The sequence below is a fragment of the Podarcis raffonei genome, chromosome 1 (assembly GCF_027172205.1).
Source record: "Podarcis raffonei isolate rPodRaf1 chromosome 1, rPodRaf1.pri, whole genome shotgun sequence".
Lineage (NCBI taxonomy): Eukaryota > Metazoa > Chordata > Lepidosauria > Squamata > Lacertidae > Podarcis > Podarcis raffonei.
Window position 1 is genome coordinate 112,887,841 of NC_070602.1, and position 25,986 is coordinate 112,913,826.

General features: G+C 44.8%; 2 protein-coding genes across 2 annotated transcripts in view; one reads left to right on the top strand and one right to left on the bottom strand.

The window, feature by feature from the left end:
- The window catches only part of ITGA4 (integrin subunit alpha 4), a 51,277-nt gene extending 34,849 nt beyond the window's left edge, over positions 1–16,428 (bottom strand). Inside the window, exons 1-7 of the mRNA XM_053409576.1 lie at positions 15,957–16,428; positions 14,705–14,826; positions 6,180–6,286; positions 5,776–5,902; positions 4,241–4,308; positions 2,389–2,518; positions 548–633 (exon numbers count right to left, since the gene is read on the bottom strand). Coding sequence (XP_053265551.1) covers positions 548–633; positions 2,389–2,518; positions 4,241–4,308; positions 5,776–5,902; positions 6,180–6,286; positions 14,705–14,826; positions 15,957–16,156 — 840 coding nt within the window. The 5' untranslated portion in view covers positions 16,157–16,428. The remainder of the gene's footprint in view (positions 1–547; positions 634–2,388; positions 2,519–4,240; positions 4,309–5,775; positions 5,903–6,179; positions 6,287–14,704; positions 14,827–15,956) is intronic.
- The window catches only part of CERKL (ceramide kinase like), a 287,050-nt gene that overhangs the window by 77,054 nt on the left and 184,010 nt on the right, over positions 1–25,986 (top strand). The gene's annotated exons all lie outside the window — the stretch shown is intronic.

Below are 25,986 nucleotides of genomic sequence, written 5' to 3' on the forward strand. Positions count from 1 at the left end.
ATCAGATCTGCTTTGCAACTTAGCAAAAGCCTCCCCTCACCTTGGGTTGACTGCAGCTCTCTTCATGTGTTGTACACAGGTGAGGGACAAGTGTGGAGGAAGCAGTTGTGGGGCCAACAGGGCAGCAAGTAATGCTGCCCAAGGTTCTTCCTTGCCTGGGAATGTGGAGGGAGACCCGCAGCACAGAAGTTATTCTCAGCATGACAGGAGAGGCAGGGCTAAATGTACGGCCCTGCAGGTGTGCATCCATCCTCTGCCTTCCTTTACTGCAGCAAAGCAGCACATGGCTGACAGCTCAGAGGTGTCAGCTCCTGCAACTTCTCTTGTTAAGCGTACACAGTTTTGAATGCCATCAGCCACTTCCCAGCTCAAATGCAACATTGACAGCTGTGGTTACGGGGACAAACAAGTCATACATATCAATCTGATTCTTGTTACTTGGCTGTCATGGAAGCTCTGACAGCCAACTCTCCTTCACCGCTGCAAAGTGCAAATTCCTTTCTCATCATTGTAAGAGATGTATATACATGTATATATTAATTCTTACTTTACCAGTCTGCTCCTGTTGGGGGGCACCGCCAATTACTTCAGAACTATTCCACGACAGGAAATGACCAGCTCCAACAGAGTAGCCTGTCCATTAAGAGAGCAGTGAGAAATCGTGGTAAAGGTCCCAGGTTCTATGCAACACAGAGCAATACATTCCACCCAATCCCCAATAAACGAATGAAGTTAAGGAAATTATTTCATTTAATAAATACTTCAGTGTTGTTTCACAGCTATCTGGGATCAAGACAATGGCTTGAAAAGGCCAAAGCAGGCTCAGCTGTGTATCACTAGATATCTGGTTGTGCACACCCAACACTTTGTGGAAAATTCAGCTTTTGGCATGTCACCATTAATGCCATTTTGCAAGCTGCTCTGCTGAAAACTCGACACGGTGGCTGGGGGTAAAGGCACATACTGGCCCTTACCTATTGCAAGCTAACAGGCACATATCCTTTAAAAACACTTGTCAAAAAAGCTGCAAGTTCATGCCTCAGTTTTATTTCTCCAGCTGTAAAATGGGAACTACTTTCCTATTAGGACTGCTATAAGGAGGTTATTCCACCACCCCCTGGCAAATAGAAGGGGAAGAAATGGAGGCTGTGAGAGATTTTACTTTCTTGGGTTCCATGATCACTGCAAATGGTGACAGCAGCCACGAAATTAAGAGATGCCTACTTCTTGGGAGAAAAGCAATGACAAACCTAGACAGCATCTTAAAAAGCAGAGTCATCACTTTGCCAACAAAGGTCCGTATAGTTAAAGCTATGGTTTTCCCAGTAGTGATGTATGGAAGTGAGAGCTGGACCATAAAGAAGGCTGATTACCGAAGAATTGATGCTTTTGAATTATGGTGCTGGAGGAGTCCCATGGACTGCAAGAAGATCAAACCTATCCATTCTGAAGGAATTCAGCCCTGAGTACTCACTAGAAGGACAGATCCTGAAGCTGAGGTGCAAATACTTTGGCCACCTCATGAGAAGAGAAGACTCCCTGGAAAAGACCCTGATGTTGGGAAAGATTGAGGGCACAAGGAGAAGGGGACGACAGAGGATGAGATGGTTGGACGGTGTTCTCGAAGCTACAAACATGAGTCTGACCAAACTGCGGGAGGCAGTGGAAGACAGAAGTGCCTGGCGTGCTCTGGTCCATGGAGTCATAAAGAGTCGGACATGACTAAATGACTAAACAACAGCAAGGCTAAATGCAGTGAAATGAACTGGGCATGTGCTTATACAAAATGAAAGGGAGAGAAGAATACCACTGAGATTTATTAAGATATGCCAAGCATATTCAGAAGGGTCAAGGCAAGTTTGCTCATCTCGAAGATACATGCTGTAATCCAGTAGGGAAGATGCATGTGGGCATTTCTCTCTCTCTCTTTCTCCTGGATCAGGTCAGACATGCATTGGGATGCAAGGTTTCCAAATGCAATCCCCATTTTCCCTCCACAGAGCAGACTGGGATGAACTTTCCTGCCCTACTTGCAGTATGGATGCTAACATCCTCTCAGTTTGCCCTCTTGGGCTGCTAGTTGTGGTCAACACCTCATGATGCACAACCATCTCTGACTGCAAAAATGAAACTTACTCAAACCCTTCATGTCAGAACAATCACAATATATTTATATTTTATATTTCCTCTGGGTTTCCTCTAGAAACCCAGAATAAAAAGAAGTCTGGATGAGCCCTTGTTTCTGTTCTCACAAACAAGTGCTAACAGGTTTTTCCCCTAGCATTTCTATCATGAATAGCAAAAACAATCATAGATAGCATGCTTTCAGAAACTGTATTAAACCAAAGTTTCATATGAAAGCATATTGACAAAACATATTTCAGTTACCTAGATAACTCCCAGACTTTACTTGATTATTGTCGTCTACATACGAAAGGAAGTTATTTGCTGTTTTATTGTATACAAAGATGGATCCAGTCCAATAATATGATCCTGGAGCTCCCATAATAATTAAATCCTGGAAGAAAACAAAAAGCTTAAGTCTTAAGTTCTTAAAGATAATCAGAGTGATTCATATTTATTCCTGCTCTGCTTTAAAGCCTGCAGCATTACCTAGCCCTAGACACATTTGTTCAACTGGTAACGTCATTCAGTAGGTACAATCAAGTCAAAGCCCATTATCTTTCTTTTTCTATATTTGAAAATATACCAGCTCTTCCTCTGCTAAAGATTAAGTCTGCAAGCAACTCCAAATGGGCTACAAGCTAATGAAAAACCGCCCTCCTCTGCAGAATATTTAAGAACTCATAGTTCTTATACAGAACATAAAGATGCGCAGTGAGGTACAGTGATCTTTACAACCCCAGAGGGAATGCTTTCAGAACTTATTACTGCTATGGATAGGTTAAATCTGAATCAGGCAATAAAATCTTACGTTCCGTTATATTATTTATATCTTTTTTGAAATAAAAAGGTAAGTCTATATTAAAAAAAAAAATACAGCTCATGGTGTGTGCTAAAAATTGTGCTGTGGAGTACTCAGTCTGCTCCAAAATACATTGCCTTTGGAACAGTGGTCTGTAGTTTGGCTTACACTGGCAGTGACGCAAGTAGTCATTTATACGACTGCACCTGAAGCATGACTGCATTCTTCAGGAATGGAGCAGAGCCAGCTCATAGGTCAACCCTGACTCCCTTGCAATTACAAGGTGAAGCTATGGGACCAAAAAAATAATAAAATAGCAGCTGTAGCTGCTGCATAATAAGGGCCCCAGCCATGTGACACAATGACCTGTGTGTTGAACACAAGGTGTGTGTGTGTGAGTGGGGGAGAGCTTTGGCATAGCAACATGACAATAGTGCAGTGCCACAGACTGGTTGGATACAGAGGAATGGTGGGAGTCTCCAGCTGGGGAACCCCCAAGGGAAGAAGGCTCAGAGCTGGGGGATTATTGGTTGGATGGGTCTTGGGAGGAGGTGGTGTCAGAAGCTGAAGGGGTAACAGGGCTTAGTGAGCTGGGAGAGTCTGTGGCAGAGAGAAGTCCAGAATCAGAGGCAGAAGCTGAAGCAGGAGAGTAGGATGAGGGCAGCCAAGAGGCAAAGTTGAGTCAAGCTGGTGTAGAGTCGTGGGTGTCTTCTGTTGCGATGAGCCCCCTTCCTCATCTCCCAGAACCAGAAGAGGCATGAAAAGGGTGGAGGAGAGGTTGGTTTCACGCAGGCGCAGTCTCCAATTGCTTGGGGAAAGGAAAGGAGCAAATAGCTATGGGGAGAAGGGGACTTTCAGTCTTGGCAACTGTGCTTTGCACAGACACTCCACCAAGTCTGTGCATATTGTGTTTTTGCCAACAACTTGAACGGTGTTGTTTACTGCCAGCTCACTCCTGACATGCAGTTGTGCGGAATCTCAGTTTAGAGCCCAAAGGCAGCCCTCCTGGCCTCGGTATGTGGTGCTCCCCACATACAGAAATCTCCCCGGGCATATCCCTCATTGGCCCTGCTTCACTCCTTCATTGGGTGTTTTTTGCCAAGCTGAAATTTGCCTTTGAACTCAGACAAAGCCTCTTGCTTGCCTGGACAGAGAAGAGTGTGCTGTTCCACTTCCTTTTGCCTCTGGACCCTGGATGCCTCCTCAGAAGGCAATGTGGCCCTCAGTCTACAATGAGACTAATATACAATGAGAGGATAAAACACACACATATCCAAAGCTTTAACAGAAAAGCAATATTTTTAAAACACACACCTCTGTGTAAAATGACATTATCCCAGCCTGGCATGATCCGTATTTGTCTCCGTATTTGCTCCAGTAATCTGAATATTCACAACAAAATATAGGGTGGGGGTGGAGACGGAGAGTATGTATAAACAACAAGCAACTGAAAACAATAATCCTCCATGAATAATATCACAAATTCTCCACAGCTGTTTGTTAAAGGAGTTTGGGATTAACTAGAACTCCTGGCATCCAACATTGCAAGGCAATATCCCATTTAATGATATCAGAAGAATAAGGGATTTGAAAAGGGTCCTATTCGAAATGTATTGTCATTGCTCAACCTTGCTTTCAAAGCTCTGGTTTAAAGGATTCCAATAAAACCGGCAAACTCATTTTTGACACAGTTCGTTTTAATCAGCTAGAATGCCAATGTCACTGTTTTTAACAGGCTTCGCAGATAAGATGTGTTGGTAGCACTGCTGTTTCTTCCCCTCCCATCTATAATTTCAGGAAATCGCTGGTAGGAAGAACTAGAGAACTTTATGGGAAGAGAAGCTAAGTGATGGCACAATGTCAAAGTATGGATCTAAAGCAGTGTTTCCCAAACTTGGGTCTCCAGCTGCTTTGGGACTACAATTCCCATCATCCCTGACCACTGGTCTTACTAGCTAGGGCTGATGGGAGTTGTAGTCCAAAACAGCTGGAGACCCAACACTGATCTAAAGAAAGTCAAGGAATGCCTTGGCAAGCCACCACATGTCACAGTGAGAGACACTTTGCTCATTCCTAGTCACAACCCTTCCTGAACCTGGTGCCTTCCAAATGTTGCTCCTGTCATTCTTGGCCAGTAGCCATGTCGGTTAGGGATGATGAAAGATATAGTTCAAAATATCTGGTGGGCACCAAGTTAGGGGAGGCTGGTCTAGAGTCAAATGTGGGAAGCAGAATAGAAGGAATCAATTTCCTTCCATCCTGCACAATGAACTGGTAGGGCATGATTTCTCCAGGGCATGTGCTGTATCTAAAACAATGGTGGTCTAGTATTGTCAGCAGCTCAACTCCACTCTGGACTAAAGTTCAGGGCAAGTATTTTTTTCAGGGAGAATCAGACTCTGTTGACCAAGTCTCTGAGGCTGTTGCCTCTCCTGCCTTGGGGTTATCATGCAGGAAACCACTCCAGGGGGAGAATAGCTGGGTTGCTTCTCTGTCCCTCAATCTCCCTAAAGGTTCCAACATGGCCTCCTATATAGATGATGCCTGAATCATTGGGTAAGAGGATTTTTAAAAAAAATAACAACGATAAAGCCATGTTTGTAATCATAATCATTGTATAATCAACACCCATTATAACAGTGCATTTAAAAGACCTTGCCTCATTTTTGTTAAAGATTTTTTTTGTTTGTTTTTCATAGCAATCATGGCAGCCTAAAAAAAGCTTTTAAAAGTTGGAGGCCAGCATTTGGCTTTCCCAGTTATAGAATGTTGAGCATTTGCTTGCTGCAAATGAGTGTTTCTCATAAAGCATCATTTACTTCTATCTGTCCAGCCGCACCGACACTTACCCGTATAGCAAGGACATATTCTTCGACTCAGCAGCGTCCGAAAATTGGAAGGTATCTCATAACAAATGCCGTAGGGAAATTTGTGCGCTGAGATATAATATACATTTTTCCATCGGTGTCCACAGGCCTAATTAAAGACAAAAAGAAAGTGTGATGATCACGAAGGTCGCCTGAAGAGAAAGCACTTAAGACACAAGAAACTGCCTTTCACTGAATGGGACCATTAACTCATCTGGCTCCATGTCATCTAGACAACCTGGCAAGCAGCTCACCAAAATCTCAGACTAAGCTTCTTACCCAGACCTCCCTGGAGATGTCAGGAATCGAACCAGGAAACATCTGCACGAAAAGCACTGAGATATTATCCTTCCCCCAAATATTGGGGAATGTAAGGCAGTACTTACAACAATGGATCCATTTTCTCCTGGCTGTCTTGACAAGCTCACCCCGAACCACTGATCATCTCTTTCTTCTATACAGGTTTTCCCACACTTTTCTCCTTTTGGGTCACCTTAAACCAGAAAGAGAGAAAAGTTAGCACATGTGTAGCCATCTTTCAGAACTTATGAACCACAATTCCACTGCCTTCCTACCCATAATGGGCATAATTCAAAGTTCAGCCAGCGTAGCGATGTTATGACGGTGCAACATTCACATTGCACTAGATAACTTTTAAGGTGATTGCAAGCGCTTGACTATCACAGCGGTGCCAACGTAAGCAGGGGTGGTCTCAGGACATGGTGAGAGATGAGCAGCGCAGTGGGCTGCTTCTTGCTTAGTTTGTTCCAGCTTCCTAAGTCACATTTACAAAACGAATGGCATAAGCAAACACACTCCTATTGGAGGCAACAGGGGTGGTAGAGGAAAGGATTTATTTTCCCATATAACAATAGGAAACTCATTGCACTCATTGCACCATCCACTCACAAGGAGGAGGTATCAGCAGGTCCATGGAAACACCCAAAACCTGCGTAAGTACAAAATAAATGCTTATGAGGGGAGAGAAAAATAACGCAATGAAGGCCAAGTACAATCTGCTCACCACAGAATGATGCCTGAACTGTTGCAGAGGCAATGTAGAGGGAAATGGAAAACCAGGGTACAGTATTAGCATGGAATATTCTGGGAAAGGACATGGCTGCCTGGCTGAACAAAAGCATTCTATATTGCTGTGATGATTCACGTTTTTAGAAAACCTCTATACTCCAAGGAAAACACGTGATAAGAGTGCAATAGTACAAAAAGGAAGGAAACTCTTAGATCACTACTGAAAGAGATCCCGGGATAAAAATATGGCGACAAGTCCCATAGTAGTCTATGAAGGAACTTACTCCATCATCTCATTATCATCATCATGGGGCTCTCCTACCACTAGAGACCAGAGACACACACACACACCTAGAGCTTCAGCTTCAGGTAGAATCAGCCAGTCAAGAACAGTTTTATTTTATGTATTATTGATTGATTGAATTTATACCCCACCCTTCCTCTCAAAGCACGCCAGGGCAGCAAACAATAAGCAATAAAACAATAAAAACACATTCAAACAACTTCAATACAGATCTGGAAAAGATCTCAACTCAGAAGGCTTGTTGGAAGAGTTTTACAAACTCACATATTGAGATGTGCAGCATGGGGCTATATTACTCTGCTCTACTGTCTAGAAAAGTAAGAACTTTGATGAAAGGAAACCCTTTTTTGTAAACAGAGAGGTGAGGCTAACAAAGAACAAGCGGCTTGTGGGTATCATTTCACTTGGGTTCATGGCAAAGCCATTACAGATGTATCTTTACCACCTTAGTTCATTAACTGTGTGCAAAAACCCAGCAAGTTCACAGCCTGTGTAACAAAAAAAACATCCTATGGACAAAACTAACAGAAAACAAGAACTGGGTTTCTTGGATTTCTAGAGAAATGTACAAATGTTTTTGGTGGCAACTTCAGGGACGCAGGTGGCTGACTTGCCAATCAGAAGGTCAGCGGTTTGAATCCCCGTGACGGGGTGAGCTCCCATTGCTCAGTCCCTGCTTCTGCCAACCTAACAGTTCAAAAGCATGTCAAAGTGCAAGTAGATAAATAGGTAGGGAAGGTAAACGGTGTTTCCGTGTGTTGCTCTGGCTCGCCAGAAGCGGCTTAGTCATGCTGGCCACATGACCCAGAAGCTGTACACCAGCTCCCTCGGCCAATAAAGCGAGATGAGCGCCGCAACCCCAGAGTCGTCCACGACTGGACCTAATGGTCAGAGGTCCCTTTACCTTTACATGGGACACTGACTTCTCTAATGAAATGTGAGGCAAATTTACGGGGTTGCCCTCTCCCCATTTTTTATACCAATACAATCAACTGCTTGTAGAAGACATATTCCAAAGTACCTATCATTTTCAGAGAAAGTTTACAGAACAAAGTAGCACAGAAAGACAAAACAGGAAGGGCATGCAGCTGCCTCCAACATAAAAACACTTGACAGGTAAGGAACTGTAAGAACTTAAGAAGCACCGTACTGGATCAGGCCCAAAGCCCATTGACCCAGCATCCTGTTCTCACAAGTGGCCAGCTAGATGGCTATGGAAGCAGGACCTGAGCACAACAGTGCTTTCCCCTACTTGTGATTCACTTCTGTGGGACACCACATTTTGCGGGTAAAATTGCCTATGCTGAGGGAGTATGATTATATCCACTAGTGAACTTGGGTAGTTATGTGCCTATCTGTTTGCAATCAAAATGGAAACACCCAAAAAATAAGGTATTAAGATCTCAGCTGCACTCTTGGTGTTCCAGTTTCAAGCTGTCAGGCTTTTTAAAAAAATAAAAATTCATTGCTCATAGCAGTAACATTCCTACATAAAACCGAAAAGCAAAAAAAAAAAAGTGATAAAATCTTATGCGTCTGGTGACTAATTCTGAGGAAACTCTTGCAGAGCCATGACCTTCTGACCCCTACTGCCAACAGACGAGCCAATTTGCAAATGTATTTTTGATTCATTTCACCAACTTGAAAATGGGAAAGAATAGAAAGCAAAAAATTAAGAATCACAGTTTCAGATTTAAGCTTATGTGCTTGGGATTTTACAGACATATCTTTTGGGGGGAGGTGGGGGGGAGACTTGCACACAGACACACATGCATGCACACATATACATGCATATAAATGCACACAAACACATGCTAATGCTTTACTGCACTTTAATTTAAATAGCTCGCCTCACATCTGTTTCAGCTCAGCAGCATCACGGCCTGGTCCAAGGAAATGTGTGGAGGCTTATCTAACAAATATATCTAAGTTTGTGGTTTAAGCAGGATGACTTCCACCCAAAAGGCAGACAGATGAACTATATGGCTCTGACAACAAGGCAAGATCATGCTTCTCATAGAATTAAAAATGCCTCCAGCTTCACACCCATTTAGAAAACAATTTATTTCAATAGGCATGACTATATTTCCATGTTTTTCACTTTTTACTGGAGTGCTTCTTTCACATGCAATGTATAAAGGTAAAGTTACCCCAGCCCTTACGGGCCAGTCGTGTCTGACTCTAGGGTTGCGCGCTCATCTCGCTCTAGAGGCCGTGAGCCGGCACCATCCGAAGAAACTTCCGGGTCACGTGGCCAGCGTGACTAAGCTGCAGCTGGCGAGCCAGCACCAGCGCAGCACACGGAAACGCCGTTTACCTTCCCGCTATAAAGCAGTCCCTATTTATCTACTTGCACTTAAGAATGCTTTAGAACTGTTAGGTGGGCAGGAGCTGGGACTGAACGACGGGAGCTCACCCCGCCGCGGGGATTCGAACCGCCGACCATACGATCGGCAAGTCCTAGGCACTGAGGTTTTACCCACAGCGCCACCCGCGTCCCCATGCTGCACAATTATCTAACCTACACAAATTTACTTGGGAATAAATCCCATTAAACTCAATTGAGCTTACTTCCGAGTAGACACACAGAGTGTTGCACTGCAAATCTTCAGCCCAGACATTTAAAATACTAGTTGTTTCTAAGATCACAAAGGAATTCAGAACTATAAAATGGAAACAACTTTTCTCTCAGTCTCTCTCCCTGCTCCTAGTGATTAAAAATAACGTAACAGTTTAACTGGCTAATTCTTTGGAAGCTTGGTTTGGGAGGTAGCAGTTAGGTGCATGCAAGATAAAGACTGTGAAATGTTTGGGGAAATGGACAGATTTTTCTGCTGCAAAGGGGCCCTTCATCCAAGCACTTGTTGCCAGGTGGGGGCAGTAGGTGAGACATGGCCAATGGGGAAGCTACAATTGGTTAAAAGGATCCTGTTGCTCTGGGACTGGTGAATTTGAAAGGGTGAGAAGCTTGAGTATTTAAACAACCCCACGCAGGTCATTTCAGGGCTGTGGAGCATTTTGGCATCAGACGGTTACCCACCTATCCTGTTTCTGCACCTTAAGCCCCAATTTGGGGTCATCAATAATGAACTGAATGAATAGGGTGAAAGGTTATGAGGGTCATGGGGGTGGGGAGAGAGTGTGTGTATGAATTTTGCAGTGCTTTGTTTATTTCTGGGTGCTATTTTGTTAACGTTGTTGCTGTTATTTTATTATGAATGCTGTAGTACTTTGCGAAGCCTACAATATGAACTTTGTTGCAATTGTACTGCTTTAGTTGTTCAGTTGATGATGTTTTACGGGTTGTAACGGTTTTACGGGCAATTTGTTAATTCTTCTACATGATTTGTGCTGCATTTGTGATGTTCTATTATGTTTTCTTTATTTGTTGTTTATAATAAATCAAATCTTCAGACCCAGGAAGGCAGATTTGGTACAAGTGGGTGGGGGTTGAGTATGCTAACAATCCCTTCCCTATTGTTTTAGGGTCAGGATGGCCTGCAAACATTCTAACAGGTCAAAATTTGCTGTTTTTATTTCACCACAACTGTGGCAGGTGGAGGAGCAGCCAGGTTAAAAATCCAAAGTTGATGGGCAACATAATTTGGCATCATTTAGGGACATAATGATAGCTGCCATGTAGACAGACGTGGGTGGAGGGACAGCTAGCCCGATTGCTTGGTCTGGTTGGCACAAAGTAAGCTGGAATTCCTCTCCATGGAATGGCAGCTTGCCATGTGACCTCAGGAAGCTCAGCAAATGAGGTGGCCCCTGAGGACCAACCAAACGAAGTCCCAGGGGCTTAGGGATGATAGGGGACTCTCCTCCACCACTGTCCTTTACAGGTTCTCCAGTTGTTAGTTCTCAATTTGCATGATTATTTGGAAAGGGATCCCATGAGTCATCTAGTAAAACCCCCCTACAATGCAAAAATGTCAACACGTAGTTCCCCATCCAGCCTGAAACCATACCAGACCCTGCTTAGCTTCCCAAACATGCTAGCAGTTTTATCGCAGCACCACTAGCCAGTTGGGTATACCATAGTCCCTTTTTTGTCCCCACAAAGATAAATTCCACATTTCACAGGCATGGTTAAAATAGTTCAGTGCTCACTTCAGTTATCTGAAAGTGCCTGGGATCCACAGCCTGCAGGTACACCAACTTCCTAGTAAACAACAGTCATCAGAACACAGAACTCTGTATTCATCCATTTGAGCTAAGGCACAACAGAACACTTACAAGTGCAAGTTCTTCAGCACCATGAGCTTATTCTTATGAATTATTCTTGGGGAATGCAGTTTTCATGAACAATGTTTGAAGCTCGTTATTACATTGCCAATCAGAGGACAGTTCCAACTCAAACATGCTTCATGACAGATCAAATCCATTGCTAGTGTAGCCCCAGTATTTGGATCCTCGCTGGGTCAAGAACTAAGTATTTGCTGCTTTTTGAAAGAAGTGAATGTGTTGAGAGACCGTTAACCCTGCAATGACGATCAGGGGTTGGCATCAGGGCCCATCCCACAGGGTGGGTTAAGCAGGGAGCTTATCACCAACCCCTGGCCACGGACTTCCTTGCTAATGCTGCCTGCTCACTTGTCTCCACTGAAAAGCCAAGTAAACAGAAACAGGAGCAAGTAGCAGGAACGACAGCCTCCTCTTCCACTCTGGGCAGCTGTGCGGATTGGACCCCAAAGATGCCAAGTCAGGGGTGTAGCCAACGCAATGCCCATCATTCTTGGTCCCACTGGCTGGAACTGATGGGAAAGTCCAACATCATCTATTGAAAAATGAATAGTTGGTTGCAAAAGCATATATGTGGAGGGAGGCTCACTCAGTAAGGTGGCATACCAAAAGCATTGTGTCCAGAGGCTTGCTGAAGCCCAGGGCCTGAATTGACAGAGACATGAACACAACAAAAGCCCCAGATCCACAGTGGCGACCCTGACTAGCACTACGTTTCTCAGTTTGATCCTGCAAAAATGAAGTACCAGCTTCCCTACCATCCCTGGACAGGCATCGCAAAGAAGCGTATCGCCAGGAGCTTGAGCAAGAAAGGGCGCCCTGTAAGCAGTAGGGATATGAATATTCTCCCCAGCCTTTTACATTCAAGTGGCAAGTTAGATCAGCTTACACAAGTCTCTGCTGCTTGCATATGAACACCTTAGTCTGACCCTTAAGATGTCAGGCTGGGAAACCTATCTTGAAATCCAGCCTGTTTATGGAAGCTTTTAGTGTTTAACAGACCACTGTATTTTAATATTTTGTTGGAAGCTGCCCAGAGTGGCTAGAGAAACCCAGCCAGATGGGTGGGGTATAAATAATAAACGATGATGATGATGATGATGATGATGATGATGATGATGATTATATCTATGGAGAAGGAACTTGCTTAACATGACGTGGGACAACATTGTTCCACTGACAACTGATCTAGTCATGAGTAAGCATGGCAGGCTGAGGCTGCCAGTAGGGATCAAAATGCTGCTCTTTGCACATGTGGGCAGCACGTGCAGAAGAACAATACAAGGGTGAATCTGGACAAGAGGAATGGTATGAAGTCCATTCACACAGCCAGCTACCATTCATCAAGTAACAAGAAGCACAAACGAGAGCTGTTGCTCAGCAGTGCAGCGAAAATGTCCCCAGGGATTTATTTTAAGTGGAAGAGAAATCTGCTTGCATGGATACATGGCACAACACATCACAAGATTATCCTTCACAGGATAAACTGTTCAGGTTTTGTTCCAGCCGCATGGATTTCAAGATGGTCTCTTTTACTGTTACAAGAAAAATTGATGTCAAGGGTGCAACATTTGGAAAGAGAGTACCAGCATGCTTAAGAAGATTGCGCATTCTCTCAGTGCCTCAACCTACTTCAGTAAATGGTCTCTTCCTGGGAATGCTTCACACATCACAGGATCATAGCAACCTACCTTATACAAAGTCAGATAATTGGTCCATCTGACTCAGCATTGCCTACTCTGACCCTCCGGGCTTCCAAATCCTAGCTGAAGATGCTGGTGATTGAACCCAAGAACTTCTGCATGAGCTATGGCCAATCGTTCCACTTATATAACTTATTTGCTTCATAAATTGGAAGCGGTGCAAATCTGTGAACCAGGTCCACTGAAAAGTACTGCACCTGAGCTCTCTCTCTCTGTACTGGTTCCTTCACACATGCATGTTACCACTCGATGTCATGGCCGTGAGATGTTAAGGAATCCTTAACTGGAGAAGAAGAGTAGACCTTTCAGCTAGTCTTCAATCATCAGCACGCAGGTTTGCAACAGTGCACTGTATTCAGTAAAGAGCCTGGAGCCAAAACACTCCATGTGACCCTTCTTCTTGAATGACTCCATTTTCTACCAAACTACAATGTGACAGCATTCCTCAGCTAATTTATCCACAAGGAATGGGATGTATTTATGCAAGAGAATTTTTCTCCAATCTAAACACTTCTTCCCACACACTTTGAAGTACATGGGGTTTCCCCATTTCTCTCGTCCGTGACTGTCATTATAAACGGCATTGGCTCCAAAGTTCTTGGACTCTTGTTGCTACAATGCCTTAAAAGGCTAGGTTTCCACAAGATTATGAATAAGCACTCCATGAGTGTTGGGAGCATAAGGCGGGAAACCACACAATGCATAAGGTTTTCAAGTATCATTTTTAGTCCGGACAGCTAACTCGGTCTTAAAACAGCAAACTCACTTTCCATCTGCAAACAGACAAAAACGATATTTTGGTGGTTGGCAGTTTTAAATGAGTCAGCCCTTCTAAGAACACACACATTAAAAGGCAACTAGGTAAACATAACCCCTCTGATTTCAATGGGCTTAAGCGTGCCAAATTCTACACTTCTTCACGGACCATACCATGTTTCTGTTTTTCATGTGAATGCTGTTATGCCCAACTGCTTGATCCAAAATAATTACCTGCATTTTGACTTGCTGGCTTTTATTTCATTTTCAAGGTTTTTAAGAACACAACTAGAGAGCAAGTCCCATCGATTGCGGTGAGACTGCCTTACAATTAAACATGTTTAGGATTTCACAGCTTGTTGTTCTTTCACTCTTACTTGAGCTCCATTTTTAATTGGCATTGGGCACCTTCTTGGGGGAAGTGCCATGCAAACATGAAATTAATAAGCTGCAATTATTTCTTTTTTTAAAAAAAAAGGATGTAGAGGAATATAAACAAACAGAGCTGATGTGTCATAAAAGGGAGACACATCATTCTCTGCATATTCAGCAAGGAAATCCATCATCTTTGAATACTGATGAAATAAATTAAGGTGGAAAAGTAAACTCGTCTTGTGCTGATCTCGCAATTACAACTGGCAAGTGGACATCCTGCTTTCTCAGGAGCAGGGAGGAGGAGAAGAAAGAAAAAGAAATGAGTCTTCAATAACTCCTTTATCATTTCAGGACTTTGGAGACGTTACTGAGCGAGGACAGATGGAAATAAGGAACAGCGCAATACGCTAAGGATTTCCGAAGAGCTTCACCAAAGCTGGGGTCATCCCGTGTGGCTGCCAACAATGGCCAAGTCACTGAGAGGGTCACTTCCACTCACCCAATTGGAGTATTTCGCAGTCTCTCCCAGGATTATTCCCAATTTGGCATCGGAAAACCGCCCCTGGATTCACCACGGAGCTGTTTGTAAGCCAGCTGGCTTTTGGAGCACCCACTACAAGCCTGGGGGAAGGAAGCAAAAGAAAAGCAAGGGTAAACCAACGGCAAGTGGATCCAACCAACTGCAGACTCAGTGACAATCCCCTTGGGGAACAACGGAGGCACGAGTTTAAAATTAGCGCCTGTAGTCCTCACGGTGCATAGAAACACTGAAGCGCCTCTGTCTACCAGGATCCTATATTTGGGGGGGGGGCAAGCCAGAAAAAAATCTGCACCTCAGAGGGTAGCTTGAGACCAGGATTTATGTTTGGGGGGGGGGCACCCACCCATCATCCTTCTCTGCCTGGCTCTGTCTAGCAGATTCCGAATGCAATGTCTCAACAACAGTTGTTTTAAATTATTCCCTTTTGACCCCAATTGCTCAGCAAAAACCTGTCAAAATCTTTCTATAATTTCTACTTTTAGTTAAGCATTTTTATCTTTTTACTTGATTTTTTTTGGAGGGGCAGCTGCGCCCCCCCCCCCCGCTTTCGTCCATGCTTGAGACCTATGAGAAAAACACAACCAAGACACGCTCTTGGCTCCCACTACAAGGTGCGAGAGGAGAAGGGGTGCAACATTTGCTGAGTGCCAGATCACAAACCCTGTGGAGGCCCCTAGGCAGTTGAAATATCAGGGGGCCCTTTTCAAATGAACTCCTAATACTTATTTTATTTTACCAGCCAACCATTTCAATAAACCAATTTTATGACACAATCCGTTTGTTGTGGGCCACCCCAAAAGGCCCACCCTGCCTATTTGGTAATCCGCCGCTGCATTCCTAAAACTTTCCGACCTTGTCACGAGCTATTATTTTAAATTGGCGAAATACAACGACAGAAGTCCGTGGAAGAAACTTCTCCCCAGGAAGCGCTGCCGTCCTTAACCCTGGACAGCTCAGAGAATAGAACAGGAGACTCTTAACCTCGGGGTTGCGAGTTCAAGTCCCACATAGGGGCAGAAAGACCCCTGCATTGCGCGGGGTCAGACTAGATGACCCTCGGCACCCCCTTCCAACTCCCACAGTTCTATGAACCTGGGAGTAAAACCCTGCTGGATTCAGAAGTCCTAAACTTCCGAGGAGACACGTCGAGGGTGGTCGTCCTAAGAAGAGGGAGGGAGAGACCCTCCCACGCCCACCCTCCCTAACTCACCATCTGCTGCTTCCCACGCTGTGCAGCAGCACCGAATAACCGAACAGTGTCCCGTTCTGACCCGGGAAGACGAGCGCGCTCCGCGGGTCCAGGTTGTAGGGCTGCCCGCCCATCGCGCAGCAGCCCAGGAGCAGAAGCAACCGGGCAGCCCCCGTCGAGGAAAGAAAGCCCTCTTCCGACTCTCTCCAAGCAACCCTCATCACAGTTTTTAAAAATATATATATTTGGAGGGGAGGCAGCTGAGGCAGGACAAGAGAGTGGGCTTGCTTTCCCCCCCTAGCAAACTGGGGAAAACTCCCTCAAAGTCAAAACGGGGCGGGAACTCTCCTCGGCGCTGCTCGACGGCTGGCTGGGCTATGTATATGGGCGAGGCGGGAAAAGTTAAGCGGAGCGCGCAGGGCGGCCTGCCTGTCGCTATTGCAGCTGATATGGGGATGGGGGGGCGTGGGAGCGCGGCTACCTGCGAAATGCTGTAGGGGGCGCTGGCGGAGTCAACCCGAGAGTGGCTGGGGTGTTGTCCCGCCAGCTGCGACCAATTAGCAGATGCTCGGAATGCGGATGCGAGTCCGGGGGGGGGGGGGGTGAGAGGGGAGCTTGGCCGCAGACGGGGCTTGGGAGACAGGCGGACGACCCGAAGGAAGGGGCAGTCATTGGCTGAAACGAGGAGTGGGGCGCAGGGGGGGAGCTGCAGGAAATAGCCCCGCAGAAGAAGAAGAAGAAGACACTGGGGGGAAGAAGCGTGGGAAATAAGGGAAGGGGCGGAGGGAAACCCACGTGAGACAGAAGCTCTCAAAGTTTCATATAGAATTGTAGACCCCTTGCAATGCAGGGATCTTCTGACCGACCTGGGCCTCGAACTAGCAACTCTGAGGTTTAGAGTCTCAGGCTCGTACCAGCTGAGCTGGAAGGGACCCAGCAATTTAGCACTGCTTTCCACAACCTTTTGAGTAGTGCTGCAGCAGCTGTGTCAGAGACTCCCGTTCAACAGCTCCCAGTTCCCATGATGAAGCATGAAGGCGCAATGGTAGATGGTTCTTTTAGTGCTGCATCTATAGCGAACAGAATCTTGTGTTTACAAGAAGTACTGTAGAAAGGTAAAGAATATTCTCTCCCAACAGGAGGCACTGTGATATCAGGGTAACAAGAGCCGCAACCCCAGTTCTTAGTGATAAAAAATTGTGGCCAATACTGTCTATCTCTGATGCTAGCAGAAGATTTTTTTTTTAAAAAAAGTTACTGTATCAAGACAATGCATAAAAATTTACCCAACTTTTGTTTTGTTTTTGAGGTGGGGGCATTTTGCTGAGATGTAATCTATCACATATTCTGGAGTATGAGCGTGCTACTACTGAACTATCCTAAAAACAGCCCAGTTTAACTCAATGGAACTCAATTTTCCCTGAGGAAAATTTGTAGGCTGCACTTCGTACCTATGCTTTGAAAAAAGGCAGACACACAAAAACCCCACTGCATCTTTATTCACATTCGTCTTAATTGCATGTGTTTTGCAATTTTCAAAGATGTTGGGCTTCGTATACAGCGAATAGGGAAAGGTGGGGTGGCATCACAGAACTAAACGTGAGATTGCTTTCATAAAAAGGAACAAATCTGAAATGGAGAATTCAGGATTCATAGTGCCTGAGAACCAACCTTACCATCACCAAGCAGTAATTTAGCACAGAGGACCTGTAATCTAACAACTAGATAAAAGCGGCAATAGGCTGCCAAGAAGTGGGAAGCATTTTTTAAATTCTCCTGCATCTTCTGATCTCTCTGTGTAGATGCATGGCAAAATGTTTGCAGCCTCTTCAGCTGAGCCACAGCTCCCCCCCCCCATAAATTGGCTCCTGTGGGTGCTGAATTAGAATGAGGACAGACTCAGGTTAAAATCCCCACTCTGCTATGAATCTCACCATGTGACCTTGAGCCAGTCGCTATTTCTCAGCCTGACGTACCTCACAGGGTTGCTGTGAGGATACAGCGGGCAAGAACCATGCATGCCACCTTGAGATTCTTGAGGAGAGGCAGGATACAAATGCAATCAATCAATCAATCATCATCATCATCATAATTTATTATTTATACCCCGCCCATCTGGCTGGGCTTCCCCAGCCACTCTGGGCAGCTTCCAACAAAATATTAAAATACAGTAATCAATCAATCAATCAATCAATCAATGCATCGTCTGAATTCACCCAGCAGGCCACCATCATGTAAGGTTCCCACGGCCCTAACTTGAATTCAGTAGTTCTTGCCATATGCATAGCTGTAAATGCACAGCCCTGGTGAGGAAATGTTCCCCACCCTTCACACATCCACCCAGCTGCATTGCAATTGCTTCCCTGTGATGTTGCCTGATGTGGCTGCGGTAAATGTGCAAACTGAGAAATGGTGGGTGGGGGACCAAGCGGCAACCCAGATCCATCACTTGTGTGGTTGTGTCATTCACAGACACACTGCTGCTGCATGGGAAGCGGCCGGCTGCCAGTATGAAGGAATCCCTTAAGGAAAGACTATTGGCGTAACACCAAGCTAGGGCTGGCCAATGTGACGTCCTCCATATTTTGCTGGAGTCAAACTTTCATCTACCTCCAGCAAGCATGGGCAATGGTCAGGGGCAATGGTAGTGGCATGGCATTAGAGGGACACAGGGGTGGTTGCCCCGGGTGTAAAATTGTAAGGGGCACCAAATTTCAATGTCCAGTGCTGCCTTAATACACCTGTGTGCTTCTGGCACTGGGTTCCATTGAAAACAGCTTCTCCCTGCAAACCAGGAAGTGACCTCTCCAGACAACGGAAGGACTCTTCTTATCTCTGCAGCTGTAATGCGGATGCTGTTAGGCAGTTGAATGCACATGCGTACTCCATTTGTTTCCCTTCCACATGGCCCCAGGCCCTGGCAACCCATGTTACGCCACTGGGCAATGGGAGTAGCAGTCTAGCAACATCTGGAAGGCCCAAATTCTCTATCCCTGCGCTAAAAAAGCTTATAGCATATATCAGCTTTGCTCAGCCTTGGGTTCCCAGGTGTTTTTGGACTACAGCTCCCATCATCCCTGACCACCGGTCCTGCTAGCTAGGGATGATGGGAGTTGTAATCTAACAACATCAGGGGACCCCAGGTTTGGAAAGGCTGCCATATATCATGCTAAACCACCAACATGAATATTAGGTGATAATGCTCATATTTGTATGATGTTATATGCATTTCCCCCTCCCTGCTCTCAGTGTCGGTAGTAAAAGTTTGAAACTCCTTGAAGCTACTAGCTTGCAGGGATTTAACTTCATAGCTGTATCTGAGTTATGCAATTTTTAGAAAGGAAAGGAAAAAGGCATGTTTGAGCAGTGATCCTTTCTGAAAGTGCTTACACAGTAACCTTCAGTGATGCTTCACTTCCTCTTTCATTTCTACATTTCTGATACAAACACACCCAGAAACTTTAGCCATGGTATTTAACCAAACAATGAGTTTTTAAAATGTGTCTGTGGTTTGTGAAATGGGGGTGGGGAGCTAGCTCTTTTCTACTGGCACCAACCTGGTGGTGTGACTTATTTGTATTAACACTGTTCACATGAATCAGGGGGTCTGCAGAATTGAGTTTTCATATACGTTGTTCCATAGTACTGATGATGATGAAGATGAAGGATACCTGGTCCTCATGAGAAGCAGGGGTGCCAACTTAAATAAAATATTGGGGGGGCAGGTAAGCACTGCCTTGCATAACTGATCAGAAGATGTAGAACACGCAGACCATTTGAATGGCAACATCCACCAATTTTTTTGGGGGGTGGCCCCTAAAATATTTTATGGGGGGGCTGAAGGGACTTTGGCCCCTAGGAGTTGGTTCCTATGATGAAAAGTAAATGGCAACATCAGATACTAGAAGATGGGATTATTAAAGTCAAGAGAGAAGCTTTGCAGATTGCAGAATGTGATGGGGAAAACAGCAGGCACTTCTGTACACATGATTGAAAAATGCATTTTCAATTCCCTTCTGGGTTATTGGATTTTAACACCCACACACTAATACTCTATTCTGTGGTTTCCTAATGAAAACGACGTTTCCCCCCAGTATGATTCCAACCCCCTCATTTATATGCTCTCCTTTAGCTGCCTTTCCAAGATGCATGCTCTTTTATTTTAAACTTACAGGTATTTTACAGACGTGATAAAATGTGTAACAGGCCTGAGAATATAATAAATCTGAGTGAATAGGAAAGCAGATAAAAGGCAAGAAATTGCCAGTTATTGGATTTAGCTCTTTCTTCTTCTTTTTATTCATAAAATTTAGATTTGCCACCTCATTCATCAGTGTGTTTTGGGTGAGATCCGATGCATAATAAAAAGGACTGTTGACCAATTGCTCGTGAAGATCTTCTGCAAAACTATTCTTCAAAGTCCAGAGCCTTCAAAGTCTGTGAAAGTTTGGGAAATACCTCAGTCAGTATTCTCCACACACACCTATGTGCCCCATCGCCAGTGCTTGGTTCAATGAAATATTCTTCAAGCTGCATAGGAGCTGCTAGACCAGAGCATGAAAATCTTAATTTCAGGGTTGTAGGTTTGAGCCCCACTTTGGGTGAAAGATTCCAGCGTCGCAGGGGGTTGGGCTAGAATTAGATTATCCTTATAGCAACACTAGTATTTCCTGCATGGCACTGTGACTGGGGTAAAGCAGTGGCAATTTCAGGCTGCTGGTGCAACTAATATTTAGCAGGATGCTGTCTCTGAACACAGCGGTCGATAACTATCACCCAACTTTGTGGCAGCAAATTCCACATACTAATTATGTGCTGTGTTAAGAAGCTCTTTCTGTTGCCTATAAAATTATTATTAATATTATTTTTATTACTGCAGATTACCAGGATGATCCTGGGGTGGAGAAGGCTGTAGCTACTTAAATGAATCAGTGGGGAGTGACAGACAGAAAGGCAACCCATTCTTTTTCCTGCAGCAGGTAAGAAGTATTTACTGTCCATTCCACAGGTTTTAGTGAGGTTTGGGAGCAGAACCTAAAGATCCTAGTAACAGAGGAAGAATATTTTAGGAAGCCTTCAACATTCTGCAACAATATTGGATGTCAAATCTGTAAATAAAACTAAAAAAATAAATACAGCAAACAAACTGCAGCAGAATGGAAACAATGCGGCATGTGACAAATACAGAGCAGAATGGAAAATTATGCACTCTTTCATCCCTACATTCTCATCATTTGTTCAGTCCTTTGCTTATCTCTGCAAAGTGGATTTGCAAATGTAACCTATATACCTCCAAGCAAGGGACTATGTAAACGATACTCTCTTATCCCAATTTGCCATGAATCAAATGTTTGAGATCTGTCCCCTGCCTCCCTCTTAAGCAATATTTACCAAATATAATCAACAAACTATATTGGCTCTATCTATCTATCTATCTATCATCTATCTATCTATCTATCTATTCAATCTATGCGTCTCCAGCTGTGGGCATTAAGTTTCTTCTGTGTTCTCTGATGTCCCCCTATGGTTTGGGAAACTAATCCCAGTATGAAATTTTCTGAACTAGCATGTATAATCAACACATTTGCAAGAGCTGAGGTTTAAGAAGGGTTAAGCTGAAAAATGCAACAGCAGTGAAGAGGCTGCTGGTATTTTCCAAATTTGGAAAGAAACACAGTGTGGCTTTTCGTCCTTTTACTTCTGCTTTCATTGAAGGGGAATTGCACAAGAAACTATTCACGTATATTTTACTATAGATGCAACATGCTATTCCCATTGTTCCAGCGAGGTCCTGCATGGCATGCTTGAACTTCATTCAGCACTGCCTCAAACCACAATGCTTGTGAAACCGGGCAATTTCCCAGTGTGGATACAATTTTGTCAAAAGCGCTAAGCAAAGACGTTTTCATAAATTTATTTCAGAAAGGAAATAGCAGTACGTCTTCATAGCTGAGAAGATGTTGTTCTCTAGGGGAAGGGAAATTCTGCTGACATTTTTTCCTGATGACACTTTTTCCTTGTGACAGCAATATGAATGAGGTGATCCATATACTAAATACTCTCTTAATATAAGGTTACCAGATTCTTTTCAATGAATCCGGGGACACTTTTCAACTTCCTACTAAATAGATGGATTTTGTCAGGGGACTGATTTTTTAATCTGGGGACTGTTCCTGGGAAACAGGGACGTCTGGTAACCTTATCTTAATAAGGCATCCTTAATAAGAGAATCAACCCCCCCCCCGCCTTTGTTGGCTTTCAATAGAAGGGAGCCTCAACATGCTGTTTTCAATTTAGACATTCTAGGTTCCGCTGTCCACAAGGGTGCTTGTAGTTACCTGATACACATTTGGAAAGCTTTCCCTTGATTAAGTTATCCACACCTTTTCCTCCCTCCACATGCACCAGGTGAACAAAGAAGGAAATTGTGATTGCGATCTTGGTACATGCCAACTCGCAACATCATTGGTCAGGTATGGAGGCACACACATACCCCATTGCCAGGACGACCTATATCTGTTTTCATCTGTTTCCAAACGGACACTGTACATAATCAATTTGCAATTAGCTTTTACTTTCAGAAGTGGGATAATCTTTATTATGGTCCTGGTTGTGGGCAGGTCCCCAGCCCGGTTCCTCCCCCCACCCTGGCATGGGTGGAGTAAAGCTTCCATGCCAGGGTGGCATCACAATCACCCCAGACCTATTGGCCAATCAGTTTTGAGAGGGGGGATTGTGAGGAGTTTAAAAGTGGCAGCGCAACGTGGCTATGCACCTGCTTCGCACTGCCAGACACCCGCCCGCCCGCCCTGTGTTTTATGTGTTCTCTGGCCTTGCTTTGGACGTTGGTTGGTCGCCTGTCTTGGGACAGGGGCCAGGTAGGAATTTTTTCCACTTGGCAAATTGGATGGGCCACTTGGTTTTTGCCTACCTCTTAGCAATCATCACAACTTTGTAAGGTTTGGCAGTTAGGCATTGGCTCATTGAATTGTGGGGGAGGGGAGGTCAGCCATCACCTGCCCCTCCATTGACCAAGGGTATTCCATTAAAGGAAGCCAGGGCCTGGTTCCTGTCTGAAGTCCGCTTGAGGGGCTAGGGCCATGCCAGGCCTCTGTAAACACGGAGGAAAGCTACAGGCAGGTTCCCCCGATGTGGCTTCCTATGGGGTTGGTTTACCCTTTTTTTTTTTTTTTAAATAAATTTTTATTAATTTTCCAACACATATTAAATAACAATACAAGACAATACAAAAACAAACACACATATAAACATAGATAATTTCTTAACCTTCTTTTCCTTAAACCTTCTTTCAACGACTTCCCCATACCTGCTTTTTCTGCATCCTTGTTTTAAATTTTTCCAGCAACCTCTAATTTTATTTACTTATGGCACTTCCTTTAAATCCTTTTTCCCATGTCCAATTGTTTATCGCTGCAATTCTATTTTGCATTACTCAAAACATTTTAGCACTCATTAATTTTACAACAGTTCTTAAGGTAAACTTTAAATTTCTTCCAGTCTTCTTCCACCGTCTCTTTCCCTTGGTCTCGGATTCTGCCGGTCATCTCAGCCAGTCCCATGTAGTCAATCACCTTCGTCTGCCATTCTTCCAGTGTGGGTAGTTCTTGTGTCTTCCAGTACTTTGCTAAAAGTACTCTTGCTGCTGTTGTCGCATACATAAAAAACATCCTATCTTTCTTTGACACCAATTGGCCTACCATGCCCAAGAGAAAGGCCTCTGGTTTCTTCGCAAAAGTGCATTTAAGCACCTTTTTCATTTCATTATAGATCCTTTCCCAGAAAGCCTTAATCTTTGGGCATGTCCACCAAAGGTGAGGTTTACCCTTATTGACTACCTGCAAAGCAGGCAGGAGTCTGATATCGTCTATGCCAGTGCCTAAGCCAATACCGCTCACATTTCTGTAATTCAATAAAGTTGTGGCCTAATTTTTTGCCAATAACCTTAAACTAAATATTCTGTGTCCGTGTGAATTTATTTCAACAAGGGGCTGGTCTGTCAGCCTTGACCCACAATCAAACTAGTTTCTCAAGAAGCGCCTTCAGGGGCAAAAAAAAAAAAAACACATGCAACTGATCTTGAATATGTGTGGGCTACATAGAAAAAAACAAGTACCCAATCTCGATTGATTCTAGAATAAAATGCCTTCGTGTGCAGCCTTGAATTATGGCCTGACCCCTGACTCCTTTCGGATGCTACAAGGACACGTGGATTCTTCCCAAACATTTTTTGCGAAACCACAACAACCCAACCTGGAACAAATTATAGTGAGGACAAACTCCCAGTCTCAGTGAGATTATACTTTAATGAGACAAAGCAAGACAGAGGACGCTAGTTCAGCTTGGGGGAAATAGATTATTTCATAAAGCATTTGATGGGGCTGTTCTTAGGTGCTTTGATTTATATTATTGGAAGGGTTAGTCAGTAAAGACCGGAAGTTTGCTCCAGACATTTGCTCCCTCTTTCTCTTTGTTTTAAAGCATGGTTTTGCTGCTGTTGTTTTTCCTTTCCAGTACCCCTAGTATAGTAAGATACGCCAGCTCAAGGCCCACGCAAAATGGGGCATACTAGATCTCCTCCATCAAATGCCCCAGAGCCTAATTAGTTAGCTGTGCTCTACAGATGGTATTAATTAAAAAGAGGGCATTACGTTGTTCAAGGCTACAATAGTTCCTTGGATTTAAGCCGCATTTACCAAGGCATTCTTCCCACCTGCTGTTTGCTGAGCTGTCTTGTACTTCCCAGCCTGCCAAAAAGTTTGCCTTATTAAGCATGCAGGTTCTTTTCAGTAGAGCCTGCCCAGGTCAATGAAAATCACCCCGTTGGTATAAGCTGGAGGTAGTTGCTCCTGGATTCAAGACGGCTGTTCTCATTCACTTATGAAAATATACACAACAGAGTAAATATCCCTTCTCTTTCAAAACATGGCACACACTTGTCAGTTTTTACCAGATTTTGATATGTGGTCTTATCACACCTAGGAGCATAGCACACCATAGCCATACAACCTAAGAACTGTCTTGCTGGGTCAGCACAGGATCTGTTAAGACCAGGGATGGAAAACCTGTGGCTTTTTACTTGTTGTTGGACTCTAATTCTCATCAATTCTAGATGAGCAGTCAGGGATGACGAGAGCTGGAATCCAACAACATCTAGGCTGCCACAGGTTCCCCACCTATTCTGTTCCCTCTGGTGGCCAGACAGATTCTTGTGGAAATTCATAAGAAAAGTACATTGGTGAGGCCATTGAGTGTTTAGAGGAGGGAGAGACTCCACCAGGCAAGGCCTCCTTCCACCTGCGTTGCCCCACCCTCCAGCCCTAGGTGTCCTCATAAGGGAACTGTCCCTGGAGGAAGAACTGTGAGGGGAGAGACTCCACCAGGCAAGGCCTCCTTCCACCTGCCTTGCCCCACCCTCCAGCCCTAGGTGTCCTCATAAGGGAACTGTCCCTGGAGGAAGAACTGTGAGGGGAGAGACTCCATCAGGCAAGGCCTCCTTCCACCTGCCTTGCCCCACCCTCCAGCCCTAGGTGTCCTCATAAGGGAACTGTCCCTGGAGGAAGAACTGTGAGGGGAGAGACTCCACCAGGCAAGGCCTCCTTCCACCTGCCTTGCCCCACCCTCCAGCCCTAGGTGTCCTCATAAGGGAACTGTCCCTGGAGGAAGAACTGTGAGGGGAGAGACTCCACCAGGCAAGGCCTCCTTCCACCTGCCTTGCCCCACCCTCCAGCCCTAGGTGTCCTCATAAGGGAACTGTCCCTGGAGGAAGAACTGTGAGGGGAGAGACTCCACCAGGCAAGGCCTCCTTCCACCTGCCTTGCCCCACCCTCCTGCCCTAGGTGTCCTCATAAGGGAACTGTCCCTGGAGGAAGAACTGTGAGGGGAGAGACTCCACCAGGCAAGGCCTCCTTCCACCTGCCTTGCCCCACCCTCCTGCCCTAGGTGTCCTCATAAGGGAACTGTCCCTGGAGGAAGAACTGTGAGGGGAGAGACTCCACCAGGCAAGGCCTCCTTCCACCTGCCTTGCCCCACC